This window comes from Megalops cyprinoides, chromosome 24 (assembly GCF_013368585.1).
Source record: "Megalops cyprinoides isolate fMegCyp1 chromosome 24, fMegCyp1.pri, whole genome shotgun sequence".
Classification (NCBI taxonomy): domain Eukaryota; kingdom Metazoa; phylum Chordata; class Actinopteri; order Elopiformes; family Megalopidae; genus Megalops; species Megalops cyprinoides.
The window spans coordinates 7,452,985-7,469,053 of NC_050606.1; the positions used below are offsets into that span (position 1 = coordinate 7,452,985).

At 45.9% G+C, this 16,069-nt stretch overlaps 1 protein-coding gene across 2 annotated transcripts in view; it reads left to right on the forward strand.

Annotated features, from left to right (window-relative positions):
* The window catches only part of LOC118771234 (histone-lysine N-methyltransferase 2C-like), a 103,799-nt gene that overhangs the window by 67,638 nt on the left and 20,092 nt on the right, over positions 1–16,069 (forward strand). For both annotated transcript variants that reach the window (XM_036519167.1, XM_036519168.1), the window contains 14 exons: positions 638–766; positions 2,283–2,402; positions 2,553–2,683; positions 4,489–4,678; positions 5,761–5,865; positions 6,291–6,338; positions 8,418–8,555; positions 9,449–9,481; positions 9,577–9,717; positions 10,145–10,283; positions 11,375–11,607; positions 11,816–11,889; positions 12,915–13,112; positions 13,987–16,017. In XM_036519167.1, the coding sequence (XP_036375060.1) occupies positions 638–766; positions 2,283–2,402; positions 2,553–2,683; positions 4,489–4,678; positions 5,761–5,865; positions 6,291–6,338; positions 8,418–8,555; positions 9,449–9,481; positions 9,577–9,717; positions 10,145–10,283; positions 11,375–11,607; positions 11,816–11,889; positions 12,915–13,112; positions 13,987–16,017 (3,710 nt within the window). The remainder of the gene's footprint in view (positions 1–637; positions 767–2,282; positions 2,403–2,552; positions 2,684–4,488; positions 4,679–5,760; positions 5,866–6,290; positions 6,339–8,417; positions 8,556–9,448; positions 9,482–9,576; positions 9,718–10,144; positions 10,284–11,374; positions 11,608–11,815; positions 11,890–12,914; positions 13,113–13,986; positions 16,018–16,069) is intronic.

Sequence of the window (16,069 nt, forward strand, 5' to 3'; positions counted from 1 at the left end):
GTGTTCCAAAGATACAGTTGGCATTCAGGTAAGTATGATCCACAAGGCCTAGGAGAGGTTAGTTTCATGACACCCAGGCCTTTATTAAATCAGTTAGCTACTGATGGCTTACTGATTTAATCTGAGTTAAACCTTTGCTAAAGTTAAACCCAACACAGTGTAAAGAGACATTTGCTGGATTGTAGTCCTTGACTTGTCTACTTGTATAGCTGATCTGTGGCATACATAATTTTTTGACAGTAAGGTAGTTGTCAAGTTTTTATTGGTTTAACAACATCCTCATGACCTGCTGTGTGCATCTAATTCACATTCAAAATACAAATCCATTTTACTTTGTTAATTTCAGGCGTTTTTATGCACATGGACAGTTTGCTCACTACAGACACTGTGCACTTGAACTATACTTACTGCACCCACATACACAGGCCTGTGCGTTCATGTGCCTTGTGATCTTAATCCTTAAGCCACTTTTTTCCATTGGTGTAGTTCTCACAAAGGCATAAATAGTCGTCACTCTCACCTGGCAGCACGAGAGATTGTGGACGACAGGGCTGAATTCCATTCGTCAAAAAAAGGGGGGGTGAGGTGAGGGGGGCCTCCCAATTGTTGACGCCGTGCTTCTCTGCCGCGTTCGCAGAAGGAGACCACTTGGACTGCGAGGTGAAGTCCGACTCCAGTCCCGAGAGAGAGCCCACGGACGAGGACGGCAAGGCGGCCGAGGCCGCCGACGGCGCCAAGAAGAGGAAGAGGAAGCCGTACCGGCCGGGTAGGGCGACTTGATTAGAGACGACACCTCCGCCGGACCGTGAAATGGCGCCGTGCCCACATCTTAAAAAGTGGCCCACAGTGCAGACCTCTGTGAAGGATCTGGGGAAAAAAAGGAGAGAGAGAGAGAGAACCTCCATTTTCATCCTCTCGCTTATGTTTTTGTTTTCTCTTTCCCTGTCTTCGTTCTGACAGCAGTTTTTTCCCCTCAGCGTCTCATCATTTGACTTTAACACCAATCATCACCTTGAAGTTGTTCAATCTGTAATCCTTATGCTCTCGTTTTTTTTTTCCTCTTTAAGTGAAGGAGAAGATACCTGCAAATTAGGCGTGACCTTCTGAAGTAGCATGTCTGTTACATTTACGATCCTAGAGATTCACAGCATTAACCTTTATTCTTTAATCTGGCCAGACAGGGCACTGCATGAGAGTATAGAATATTCTCATACAGCATTATCAGTGGTAGCTGTCTGCTTTGTGTCTGTTTGCTGTGTATGTGTATTAGGTACCATGGCAAAATGACAAATGTTAAAGAGATAGATTTAAGGCAAAATGTTAGCTATTTGATTAGATTTTATGTCTTTATTTCAAAGGTATAAAAGAGTGATGTACTTAGTATAGTCATTGACCTTACATTGCGGTAGATTTTGTTCATTTGTGCGTTGTGCAAGCTCAGTAGTTCTGTTTGTTATATAGATACTTTCTTTTCTTGGAGCTCAGTACGTGTTTCTCCTCCCTCTGAGTGTCTGCGCATTGTGCACGGCTTGGTGTCTAAAGCAATTACAGAGACAGATGGAGAGAGAGTCGGTTTCCTCATTCTGGCCCTGTGCTTTAAATGATATAAGTGTTGGGCTGGCTTTTTTCTTTCCACTCAACACTGACTTGTCCATGTGGGTCACATGAGAGTCTAGACCAATCGGAGAACAGCATATATTGTGCCTTAAGAGAAAAGAAACATGCCCATAGTGACATCACAGCCTCTACCTCTTGCTTGTACTTGTGGTCATAAACGTACAAATGATCTCAGTTGATTAAAATGCCCAATTCTGCACCAAGCTGATGGTGGGTGGAGGGAGGTGATTTTTATCTATTTGGGTCACATGATTTTTGCCATCAATGCTGATGATAGACCATCAGTTTTTAATGTGGTTACATTGGCAGTTCTTGATGCTGGTGACTGAAACTTGAAAAAACAAATTTATTGTAACGAAAACAAAGGATTGTCTCAGAATCGATTTCTTCATTTATAAGCTCACTGAACAGAGTATAGATCTGCTGCATTTTGGAGAGGAAATGTTTATTTCTTTTTCTTTTTTTAGAACTGATGTGTAAACTTCAGCAGCTAGGTCTTATCACACTTGAAATAGCTTACCATACTTTATATTACCTGCCTATGGGAGGGTGAACTCTCTTGGGTACCTGTAAATAATGCTGATTCATTTCAGGAAGCTCCTTGTATTGTCCTATTTTTCTTGAACCCATAAGACTGATTGTATTGAATTGGTTTCTTTTTCCAGGAATTGGCGGTTTCATGGTGCGTCAGAGAAGCCGGACGGGCCAAGGCAAGGCCAAACGCTCCCTCTCGAGAAAAGATTCCTCAGGCTCTGTGTCTGAGAACCCACTGGGGAAGGAGGAAGGTAGGCGTTCTGTGCTCGCTTGCTTTAGCCTGGGTTCCGTGATTTTTGCATTATTATAATAACGCATTAACTGCATGTGGGAATGGTTGTGGCACACGATAAGGGCCATGTTAAAACTCCGTCCCTCTGTGGTCACGCCGCCCATCACAGGTTGGAATGAGCAGACGCCGGATACGCCGGTGGACGAGAGCGTGCCGGGGTCGGAGTGCCTGGAGAAAGCCAAGAAACGCTACAGGAAAAAGAAAACTAAACTTGAGGAGGCCTTCCCCTCCTACCTGCAGGTCGGTTTCATTCCCGAGTTTTGACATTATTTTACATCATTACATTATTCTCATTTAGCAGATGCTCTTATCTATGGGTTACAATTTTATCCACTTATACGGTTGGATATTTACTGAGGCAATTCTTCCTTCTTCCAAAAAGTACCTTCCCCAGGGACACAACAGCAATTCCCCAGTGGGGAATCGAACAAGCAACCTTTGTTTTGAACCCTGCTACTTATCACTATACCACACTGCTGCCCTTTTTCTCAGACACGCTTGGAGTCGTACGCAAACACACAGCACCTGGTTTTACCCTGAGGGTTATGTGTATGAAAAGGTTCTCTTTATTATGCATTTCCATTATGGCGTAATTAATTTATCAAAATCCAGAAAACATGGTACAACTATTTCTCTATTTAAGAATGGCTGAAAAACAAACTTGCTTTTGACAAATGACAGGGCTATCATTTATGAATAAGTTTTCAGTATGATGAAATGCATTGCAACAAGCAAACCTACTTTTTACCTTAAATAAATAAATAAATGAACTTTAATTAAAGTTCTAATTAAGTGTTTAATTAGAATGTTAGGTTTTACGACCCATGTTTTGACGGTTCTAGGCTATACCTGTCGCTTTCTTTTTTGATTTTTCTTCATTTCAGATGTCTTTTTTTTTGTCACAAACTAGTAAAATTGTAGGATACCATTAATTGTGACACTTTGTTGGCTGCAAAATGTTGAATTTTTGAATTTGTATGATGTTGTGGATGTATGTGCAGCAGCTCATTGGGAGAGTCATGCGTGCATATCGCTAGGCAGCCTTACAGAGATGATCACACGCTATACTGATCCGCTGTAACGTGAATTTTCTGCCATCAAAGTACACAACAGGGAACAGTGGGTTTCTTAAAGGACTGTCATGAAGAGTCCTTATAGGCTTGATCAGGCTCGCCCTGAGCAGACACTCTGAATATCTCCTTGAGAGCACTTCTGCTTGCCTTAGAATGGAGAAGATTAAAGTCAAATCAGAGACGAGACTCAGAGCTTTGCTCTTCTTTTGTTGATACATTCACTCATTCCACAAGAGGCAAAGCAGGCTGACATCTGCCTGGTGGATGTGGATGTGGATGCGGATGCGGATGCGGATGCGGATGCGGATGCGGATGCGGATGCGGATGCGGATGCGGATGCGGATGCGGATGTGGATGTGTCGGGCCGTGGTCGGCCGTCTGAGGGTTTTAGGCATGCGGCACGGGATATTGTTTTCAGCTCTCTTGCACTCCAGGCTTCAAAATTAAATGTAAAGGTCCCGTGGAGAAGGAAGACTTTAATTAATTATTTAGGTCGTGACGTGGCTGCTGTTTAATGTGTCAGTGTAGATGGGGAACAGGCACGTCTTGACGTGTTGATCTTGCACCAGCCTACTGAGAATGCACCACTCGTAGTGGCGGCAGCCATGTTGGCTGCCTTTCTTGTTCTTGTGTCTCTCTTTTCTCCCCAAAACAATGGTCCATGTTTCAGGGGACTCCATAAATTTCTGGGAGCCCCAGGCTCCTGGTGGGCCAGGTGCAGGTGTCTGCAGTGTGTAACCCCACACAGACTGTGTAGTTGTAGGCCAGGGTTTGAGTCCAACATTGTTTGATATGTCAGTAACCTGCTGCCAACTTGAGGCCACAACATTAAACAACACAAACATATCCCTTCACTGGTTCTTCTCTCTGCTTTTGGTGAAAATAAGCATGAATGAATAGGACTTAATAGATGGTTGCCAAGTGGTGACATGAGTCCTCAGTCCTTTGATCCAGGTCGTTGTGTCTCCGTAGGAGGCTTTCTTTGGGAAAGACCTGCTGGACAAGAGCAAGCAGAGCAAGCAGGCTCTCGAGACGGGCCTCTCCGATGATGACCGCACCCAGGCCGACAGCAAGCCCTCCAGCGCCAGCTTCCTGGACCCCTCCTCTGACCCCCTGCTCAGCGCCGCCACCACGCCCATCTCCGCCAAAGCTGGGGCTCCACGTATGTTTCCAGGCAGCGCACACACACACACACACACACACACACACACACACGCAAGCATGCTTGACCTGCCTCCCTCACAAATGACGGCGGACGCGTCCCGCGGTCCCCCAGCGATGACCCGTCAGGACGAATCACCTTGGTGACTGCACAGGGCAATCTGCAAGGAGGGATAATTAACAACCCCCGCCCCCCCCCCCCACCTCTCTCTTCCCCCCCCCCACTCTTAAGTTCTGCCTGCAAATGAAGGTCTCTGTCTGAGACATGCAAGCTGGCTGCAGAGGCCTGTGTCGCTGTGTCGTCCTCTCTCTGAGACCCCGTCTCGGATGAAGTTCTGCACTAATTGTGTTGCTGTCTGAAGTGGTCCCAATGAACGTAAATCGGCTGGGTTCTGAACAGCAGGACCTGGGGGTTTAAACACCTGCAGTGCCCTGCTCTTCCGCTCTTTGCAGCCCACACCTCCTTGTAAATCATCTACATGGACGGCATAAGGTCCATGTAATCAGTACTTAAAAGGGAATTTCACAGATTTTTTCATCAAAGCTAAGTCATGCAGTTATACAACTTTAGCCAAACACATTTTAGTCCTTAGTAAGGGCTAGTCATGTTATGTGTTATACGTCTTTAAAATGACAGAATTTTCTCAAGCATTCAATACCTCAAGAAAAGGACAAACCAAAAAGACATTTTGGTTTTTTGGTGGCATTAAATTTGAAGGAAGTCACAAGCTATTTAAAGAGGTCCAGTCGTATGTCCAAGTGTAATGAAACCAAAGGCCTCACTTTTAAATCCACATGAACTATAATTGCACGTCACTGTGCAATCACTGTGCACGGTGCCCTGTTCATCGTTACACCAGGCACTGTGTTCATTTTATGCATGCTCTATCAGCTAGGAAAATAAAAAGATTTCTTATGGATTTTATTTATGTTATACTGTGTTTTTGTGGGTGGTGCAGAATTAATGGTGCTGGTGTTGGATGCTGAGTTTGCAGTATAGTCGAAAGCAGCCGAGCGGTTATCTGAGAGCAGTCCGCTCTCTGTCTGACTGTAAAAATGCATTTGCTTTTCCCCGATCCTCAGCCAGCTCTGAGGATCCTTTGGCAGACCTGTCTGAGGTGCTGAACACAGATGCGGACATCCTCGGTATGCTGTCAGGTGACCTGGTCAAGCCGGCGGAGGAGTCAGGTAGGCCAACGGTAGCAACCTTAAGCGGATCTTGACTCTTAGCTATCACAAAGTCCTCGAATAAACCCTGGTATCTCTCTCCATGTCTGTGTGCAGAACTACGCTATCTTTACATATAGGTTTTTTTTTTTTTTTGCATTTACACCCTCCAGTGCTTTAAGATGAGCTCATACGGCTTCATATTTTCCTCATGCTCTCACACCCATTTTCAGTTTTGCACGTTACGTGGTTGCGACCATCTGCACTGCGTCTGTCTTTCATCGAAATGCGCTTGATTTGCTGTGTATATGTGTCAGGTGTACGTGCATGAAAGTTTCATTTTTTGGACTTTTTAGCTTAGTTTCTTTTTTTTTTTTTCTTTTGGTCAGTTCCTTTCTCATTTCATTGTTATATTCACCCATTTTGTCTGGTTTGGGTTCCTGTAGGTCTTGATTTATGCCCTTTCCAGGTCGAGAACCCTCCCTCTCCATTTGGTAAGAGATGAACCCATGGCCTAACCATGGCTAGTAGTAGAGTCCACCCTTCCTGTGTTCCCTCTGATGGTCATGTGACTGCATGCGCTCTTTGACACAATGCCATTGCTGTGACCTGCTGTGTGATTTACATCTCAGATTAACCGCATGTTTTACTACTTGTTTTTACCTGATTCGATCACAAAATTATGGGTGTCTCGCATTAAACATTTCTGGTATCATAATTTTATATTAATTATGGCAAGGGTTTTACTGAACATTATGCAAAAAAGTTTGATCAGGTTTTTTTTTTTTTTTAACCTTTTTCTAAATCCCGTTGTATAAATTTACAAGCAAGCACAAGTAAATTCATGCTCAAAAAAAATGCTCACAGAATTACCCAGCCTCAAGATAAGTTTTTTCCCCTCACAGAGCAACAGCAGTGAATTCAATTTGTCATATAAGCACTGCATCAAGGACAAATTTCCATTCAAAGTTATGGTATGAGCAGCCCAGTGACAGGTCATTTACTTGAATGTGAAACGTCAATATTACATTCCATCTCCTCGTCATAGCGAAGGTCCTGCAGCCTGATTTTTTTTTTCCCTTTTTCTTTTTTTTAAACACCCCCACCCCAACTCAACCTGAGGGGACAAATTGCAGAAGAATAAGTATTCAATTCCTGTTAAAAGCTCAGAGGCCTTGGTGCTCAACAAGTAACCAGTCTATATAACTTAACATTCCTGCTGTGCGGGGAAACAGCCTTGAAAGCTAGCAATTGCAGCGTTTCCCACCATGTTGGGAGCAGATGTGATTTGTATTTATTTATTTATTTGTTTGTTTATTTATTTATTTACTTTTTTTGAAAGATGGCATGTGAACAGATTCTGAAATGTAGCCATGCGTAGGAGCCTCTGTAACGATAGAATTTTGCTTCACCCTATGTCTCTGTGAGTTTTGTCCGATTATCTGCTGTAGTGTTGCTGTGCATTGGTGTAGTGCTTTTTATTGTAGTCATAAAGCTGACAAAGACTGATTCTGATACTTCTATTAACATCATGCAGAACATATGATAAACTTAACATGTGGAAATGGTGATAAACCTGATCTGAGTTCAATAATGGAAATAAAGTTGGCTTCTTATCAGCATCTTGGAAGATACAGTACCTTGGGGTGCTCACAAATTTAGAACCAAAGCAAGTGTACATTTCTTGCCAGTTACGTAGTTAGTGCAAATAACAGTCCTTATGTGGGCTCATTGGTGAGGTTCGGTTTTACCTGATGGAGTCTCTCTTGATGGAAATGTTGCGTTGCTCTGAATCTACAAAAGGGTGCAGACACAACTGTGTCTTTAGCTTTTGAAGTTCTGGGCAGAAGAGTTGGCTAAAGTAGAGATGTACATATTCTGTTGGACATCTAGAGTCCTTATCCCAGAATTCCTGTGAAACATTTTGTGCCATTTGGCAGGCTCTCATAAATCCACAGAAAGATCTGTTCTGCTATTCCCAAACCCAAAACAACAGAAAGAGGGAGACTCTTAGTAGCTTGTGCTTTTTCAGTATGCATTGAAAAGAGCAGACCAGTGTTCTTAGTGTTGTATAATTATACCATATACCATTATCCATTGTCCTTAATCAAAGATGCTTATTGCATGCTATTGAGTATGAGCCAGTCCCCTGTTTGGTACGCGTAAGGACGTGATCTGATGAAATTCCGGTAATTTCAGAGGAGAGTAAATGTATATGCTCTTTTGATCAGACTTTTGAGAAGTGTTCCATAACCTTGCAGAAAAAAAGCGCCCAAGTGCCCATTTCCCCCGGCGAAATAAGGGCAGAGCTCCTCCAGATCCTGTTTACCTACCAGGAGGAGAGCACGTAATGCATTACTCACATAATAAATTACAGATCCACTCTCGTTTAGGTCTGCTCTAGACTGATTGCTTTGTTGGGGCCAGCTGAGGAATAAACTTGGACTTCCTGTGTGTGTGTCTCTGTGTGGTTGTCTGTGCGTGCATGTATCTGTGTGTCTCTGTGCTTTGTGTGTGTGTGCACGTGTGTGTGTGTGCTTTGTGTGTTTGTGTGCGTGTGTGTCTCCCCACAGCAGACCTGGATATCGGCCCACTCACGGACGACTCGGGGGCCCACTCCCAGCCCCACCCTGACCGAGGCACACGCGCCCTGCAGGAGGAGCCACTGGACAGCATCCTCAGCCCTGAACTGGACAAGATGGTCACTGACGGTCAGTGCTGGAGGGCCTCCTTTGTTTACCGAGCGCCCGGGCGGCTCGGAACTGTCAGAGGAAAAGCTGAGCCTCTGGCTCTGACACGCAGATGCCCTGATACAGAGAGCGATCAGAGATAACGCAGGGAAGGGTGATTCTGCGGAGCGGGGAGCGCTGATACAGGCAGTTGAGATTCTATAGCAGCTGGCCCCTCTGCGGTAGCAGGTCTGAATTCAGCTGCCACTGTTGAGCAAGTTTCCCAGGTCTCTGTAAATGACCCCCTGAAGTCAAAACCTGCAGTATACTTGACACAGATTTTGGACTACGGGAATTAAATATACATGGGTTATTCCCATATGTCAACCCTTTCATACATGACTTATTTTATGCTATGTAATGTGTGCATTACATTACATGGTTCATTATGTTTTCATTAGTGTTATTAAGCTTCTTATAGTTTTCACCGCCGCATTTGCTATGCTTTGAAATGTTTCCTCAAACCTAACATTAGCTAGAATTTTTCCAATCTAGTGTTGTAAACACACCAGTTTGAACGTATGCGCGAAAGGAATAATCATCAGTGGGACCGTAGGCTTGTTAAATACATATGGGAATTAAATGTATGAAAAACCTACGCATGTTCAGTCATATCAGCCATGCCAGAAAAGAAAAAATGAGTCTTTATCAATATGGACACTACCTAATGGTAATAATTTGAATTTTTACATAGCAAACCCCACCTTAAACCAAAATGACTTTTCTGGTCAGATCCGCAGCTGGATGGTATTAGGTTCTCTTCACATTCACACAACCCCTAGAAAAGGAGTGATTTCAGCATGCCAGTGTAATTATTTATTTGCAAAGGGTGACAATGTCCCATAGATGTCTAATTCTCCATTTTGCCCTTTCAGGTGCAATCCTCAGCAAGCTGTACAAAATTCCAGGTGCGTGCTCTCTCCCTATTTCACTTTTATGCCTAGGTGTGCTAAGGCATTTCAAGGGTAGTGGCTAACTTAAATTTTCTGTTCCTCCCCTGCAGAACTGGAAGGGAAGGACGTGGAGGATCTCTTCACAGCTGTTCTGAGTCCCAGCACCAGCCAGCCTCCACAGCTGCCCCACCCCCAGGCCTCTGCCCCCATGCCCCCCGCGGCAGGACCCGCCATGCCCCTGCCAAATCCAGGTACTTCACTGAGGTCTCACTTTACTAGGAAGAGCCTGCGTACCTGTCCCCTGAGCTGGGTGCTATTTGACGTGCACCTTCCCTCTCCTGGAACTGTGTGATGTCACAATGGCTGGGGATGTGTTGCCTTTCAGAATGCGTGTCTCTAGTTTCTGACTGGATTGCTTTTCTCCTGGCACACAAGAGTCACATTCCTGATTGGTCTGCACTTTCCATGTGACACACATTGGACAAACTGGCCCTACATTGAGGGCAAACAGAAAAAACTACTTTAATAAAGCTGGATTTATTTAAGTAATAGCCAGCAGGCCTTTAGGGTTAGAAAATATAAATGACATACTGGTGTTAAGAAAAAAATACTTGCTTATTAATGTCAGCGTAAATAATTTATTTAATTTCAAATATCATTTTTACCTTGTCCGTGCAGGAAATGGCATGTTTCCACGGATGCCGATGATGAACGGCATGATGGGAAGGGGCCCACACTTTGCCGGGACCCCGATGACCCCCGGCGTCTCCCCTACCTTCTCTCCCCTCCATCGCTTGCCTTTCCCTGATAACACAAGGTAATCTTACCCTCACTGCTGCAGAAATGGCTTTTTTCTTTTCTTACAGGAGAGTCTCCTTTCAGTATAGCGTGTTCGTCAAACTGCAAGAGCTCTGTGCTCAGATCAGTGGTCTGAAGCGTGCACCCATTCCCACATTAATCGGCGTATTAAAAAAAATTATGTTTATGGCCGAGTGCTCCAGTTCCTTCGGCAGCGTTTAGTCCCCCCTGGCTCTGTTATCCTCTGACAACACGTACTGCCGGGAGTTCCAGCGCGTAATCGGCTCGTCAGTGAGATTTCCGCCCCATTTACACTTTTCTGTCCCCGTTTCGTTTCTCCGGGCTGATGCTTTCCATTTCCAATTCGTCTCTGTGAAGTTGCGCGTGCGACGCTAACCACACGTGGACTCTCTTAGCTAAAATACACATCGGCTCACACAGACGTAACCACCATCGTTCAGTGCCTCACCAAATTACAAGGTCATTGGTAATACATGCAGTTATTGCCTTGCAGTTATTACTGCTGCAAGTATTAAGGTGGAATCACCTAGAGATTCCCACATTGAGGTTGATTTCAAGTGCACTATGCAATAACAGTGGATCTATTATATCTAAAATAAAATTATGCCAAAAAATACATTTGAACATGTCAAAATATATTTAACTTGTTAAAATGGAAATAAGGTTAATTTACAAAGGAAATTAATACAGTTTCTGGAAGAAACAGATGTAAAGATCACTGGGTGCGTCATAGTGATTATAGTGGTTATACTATTCTAAAGATTTTTTGTAAATTGGAGGCATTGAATGAGAAATGGACAGGGATGAATTTGGAAGTCTGAGTACTAAAATTTGGTGTATGCAGAGATACTCTTCACATTCTATTCTATTTTGTGGGATGCGTAAAAAACATTTATTATAGTAAGTGATAATGAATAGTAGAACTGCCTGAGCTCTAGCAAAGGAAAGTGTTTTCAGATATGTCAGCGCCTTAAGTGCGATTCCTGGTGTTTTTATAAACATGGTAATATTTTGCACCTCTGAGAGTTTCAGTCCTAAAGTCGTCCTGCTTTGTTTTAGTTTAAAAGTTGCAAAAATTTTCTTTCACAGAGAAAAGAAGTTCAGCCCGATGGGGAGAGAGGCGGCAGGCCCCTGGCCCACTCCCGTCCCCGGCCCTGGCCCCGCCCCTGCCCCCCCGCCCGAAGCAGAGGCGGACACCATGTCCAATGCTCAGAGGAGCACGCTCAAGTGGGAGAAGGAGGAGACCCTGGGGGAGATGGCCACTGTGGCACCCGTCCTCTACACCAACGTCAACTTCCCCAACCTCAGGGACGAATTCCCGGGTGAGCCATCAGAAGCCAAATGCTGTTCATCAGCATGTGATTGGCCTTGACAGTTGTACGGCTGAGGCGGGTCTGCTTTCAGTCAGGCGTTTTCAGACCTTCTCAGATGGACTTAGATTTTGGCTCAGTCTTTGTTTGTCTTTTTAAAGTGACTAACCATGTTCCAATTAAAAAAATAAAAAAATGACCTTTTTCAATTCTTCCTCAGACTGGTCTACAAGAGTTAAACAAATTGCGAAACTGTGGAGGAAAGCCAGCTCCCAGGAAAGAGCTCCATATGTGGTAAGAAATCCTCCCTGGATCCTTTGCTGGTTATTCCCATTGCTGCTGTTGTTGTTCGGTTGATTCAGATTCATTTTCAGTTTTGCTCTTGCACAGTGTTCACCAAAAATGGCATTTGCTCTGTTTTCACCCAATAAATTCAGGTGGTTTTCTGAAAAAATGCAATGTCAAATGAAGTCTACTGAAAAAAAATGGCTGTCAAATCACTTTCAGTAATTATTAAAATAAGTAGTAATTATAAGAGTAATTAAAATAGTATGAGGATATGATCAAATTAATGTGTAAAATGTTGCTTTGCACTATAACAGCTACTGCAGATATGTGTTCATGTTGTAAGCTTGTTTTAGCAAACTTGCAAATGGTGGTTTTCCCTTTTATTTTTGAAAAAAGGGAGTCGTGTTTCAAAATAGATTTAACTTCTTGAAACAGTCTTTGGAGAGGTCACTCTGGGGAGTGCTAATGCATGTGGGTTTTGTTCTCTTCAGTTGACTTTCTGAAGGCATTTCAAATCCCTAAAGTATTTTATGTCTTTGCTTTTGAAAATCTGTCCTACAAGTTCTGTGCAGAAGTGACACTGGCTGAGACCAGGGGAAAAAAGAGAATTTTCCAATTGCCGTTCGCCATTAGAGACTAGACCCGAAAAGGTGTCATCCCCATGTGATCTGTTTTTCCAGTGTGTCTCTAATAAGTTCTGCTAGGAAATGTCCCCATTGGCTTCAGGCTAATTTATAAGTTGTCTCTGGGACGTTTTTTTCAACATATTGTGTAAAATTCTGGCATTCAAACTCTAACAAAGGAATTGCAGCTATCAGAGTTGGTGCTAACAGCGGGTCTGCTAGTGAAATAAATTCATAATTGGATCAAATGATGTAGTGGGCAGTAAATTCTAGGGGGTCTGCACCTTGTAAAAATTCTATTTAAGAAGGGTCTGTTTTACAGTGAATCTTTTTTTATTACAATTTGCCAGGTTTTTCCCTCGCCTTTAATTAAATGCCCTCAATGTGTGCGTTTGTGTTTGTTTTCAGCAAAAGGCCAGAGATAACAGGGCTGCCCTACGCATAAACAAAGTCCAGCTGTCTAATGAATCCATCAAACGGCAGCAGCAGCAGCAGCAGCCGCCTGATGCATTCGACCCCGCTGTCCCGCTGGAATCGGAACCCCTCTTCAAGGATCCGCTGAAGCACAAGGAGTCTGAGCACGAGCAGGAGTGGAAGTTTCGACAGGTGAGGGGAAACCAACTGGACCCGCTGTGTACTGGGACAGTATGGCGCCCCCTAGTGGCAAAGTGGGTTTGTGGGCAGATAATTTGGATGCCGGGTCAGTAGAGGCTCATTGGCGTCCTGCACTGCTCACAGTTGCCTGAATGTAGAAGTGAGAACCCCAAGATTTCCTTGTAGATCAAAGGTGCTTTGTAGGAGGGAGTGCCACAGTAATTGATCTGAACTGACTTTCTGCTTTTCTGGGAATGGTGACGCACCCAGTGGGTGAACAGGCTTGATCATAACTTGGAATGTGAATAACAGTTTAGTCTGAGGTACACTCACCATCAGTCATGCACTTGGCATTGCACAGGGTCCAATTCTCAGTTGTCACTGGGAAAAAAAAATGGGGTTTCAAGTCCAACACTGGGGCCTCATATCAGAAAGCAGTTGAAAAGCGTCCATAAAACAAAGCTATGAAATCATCAAAAAGAGTCCCTTTTGGACTTTCCAGTCAGCCAAATTGAATGACAGAAAAAAGGGGAAAAATATCAAGGCACTGCTCCACTCTGTTTTTGCCAAAAAAGTAGTAAAGCAAATATACAAGAGTAGAATTGCAGGGCTGGAAATTGCCTCATCTTGGTTAGCTCCAAGTTCTACTTCTAACTCTTAATTCTGAGTCTAACTCCATTTTCCTCTATTTTGTATTGAAAGGTTTGTGTTGTTTTTTCTCTTTGGTTCAACGCTGCTGGTCACACTGCTTCTGCAAAACAGCAGATCTTTCTGAAAACCGAGCAGGTCCCAGCATTCTTGGTAGTGCGTGTAAACTCGGAAGTTGTAACGCAGTACTTATGAATGGCCTAATATGAAAACGATTTTGTTTGTCTTTCGTTGACAGCAAATGAGACAGAAAAGTAAACAGCAAGCTAAGATCGAAGCCACCCAGAAGCTGGAGCAGGTGAAGAACGAGCAGCAGCAACTGCAGCAGCAGCAACAGCAGCAGTTAGGTGGCCAGGCAGACGGGGAGACTCCAAACAGCGGCAACCAGAGTCCCGCAACCCCACAGCCTAGTAACGGGAGCGCATCCCCCATGCATCAGATGGTGCCTAAAGACAGTTTCGCTAGGCCGCAGCTGCCCGGAGCGGCGGCATCGGAGTCTGCAGACGATGTCTTTCTGCGGCCCCCACCTCCTCCCCCTGCTGCATCCCGCACGCCTGCCCAGGACGGATGTTCACAGGGGCAGTCGTCTCAGCCGCAGTCCCCGCAGGTGTTCTCGCCAGGCTCGTCCAGCTCCAGGCCGTCTTCTCCGTGGGATCCGTACGCCAAGATGGTGGGGACTCCGAGGCCACCGCCTATTGGGTCGAGCGCGCCCAGGAGGAATTCGGAGTCCGGCAAGTCCCCGCGGTCTCTGGAGCAGCAGGAAAGGGGGAGGCCGTCACCGGCACACGAGTCCTTCGGCTCGCCGACGTCCATGAGCAGCGACCCCTACGCAAAGCCACCCGACACCCCCAGGCCTGTGGCGCCTGCCGACCCATTTCTGAAGCCCATGGATCCCCCCAGGACAAGCCTTGGTCCTGAACAGGGGAGACATGTAATGAGTTCTCCGGGGGGCAACACGTTCACTAGGCCCGCTCTTCGAAATGAGGTTTACCAACGAATGCCTCAAAACCGGATGATCCTGTCCGACCCCTACTCCAGGCCCCTTTTGACGCCTATCCCAGGAAGCAATGAGTCTGGCTCCGTGCCACTCTTCAAAATGCCAATGCCACCCCCTCAGTCGCAAGACCCCTACGGCTCCATGCATTCTGCGCCACGGCGTGGACCTATTGACCCCTACGACAGGCCTGTGCCAAGTCCCATGCCCTCGGATGGATTCTCTCAAAACCAGCAGAGTGACCCTTACGCACATCCTCCCCTCACTCCTCGCCCATCAATGAATGACGGCTTTAATAACCCTCAAAGGATGTTACGCAACCCATTCCCCCAGCCAGGTGCAGTGGCACGGGAACCTCAGAGAGATCCATACGCTCATGCTCCATCAACCCCCAGGCCGGATTACTCCCAGTCTATGCCTGATCCCTACGCCCAGCCTCCAGGTACTCCACGACCCTCATCTGACCCCTACGCTCAGCCTCCCGGTACTCCTCGCCCATCTTCTGACCCTTACGCTCAGCCTCCTGGCACCCCAAGGCCCTCCTCAGGCCCTTACCCCCAGCCCCCCTCGGCTAACCCCCGTCCAGTTGCTGTGGACCAGTACTTGCAGCAGCCTCAGCAGCAGCTTCCCAATCGCAAGCCGTCCCCCTCGCATTCGGTAGACCCTTATGCCCAGCCTCCCGGTACTCCCCGGCCGGCCTCTGCAGAGAGGTTCTCTAAATCGCCTGGCAGCCAGAGAAATGCTGATCCTTACGCCTACCCTCCAGGGACCCCAAGACCTGTGAGCAATGACCCATACGCCCAGCCACCTGGAACACCCCGACCCGTGCTGATGGATCCTTACGCCCAGCCTCCAGGAACCCCACGGCCCGGGGCAGGCCCTGACGGGTTCAATAGGCCAGTCGCCAGGCCTGGACCCATGCCCAATCAAGACCCTTTCTCAGTGCCTCAAGCCAGAATGCAGCAGGAGACCTTTGTGAGGCCGGCCGCCCCTGGATCTCAGACACCAAAGCATACAGGCGCATCAGACAATGGATTTTCTCCATCTCACCCACCCAACCAGACTCCTGTTCATGATCCCTACGAGCAGGCCCCTATGACACCTCGACCACCATCTGGGGAAAGGCTCTCTCATGATGTGAAAGACCAAGGAGCAGGACAGGAGGGTGGCTCCCAGGATTTGGGACAGTTTTCAGCCCTCCCACAGTCTGCTGGAACATCCTCTGAGGCACATAGTGGCGGACCTTTGGCAGACACAGAAGAGAGACTCAGACAGGTAAGCTCTCTCTAATACACTGTTTCCATCCATTGATTTACTGCCCATCAGT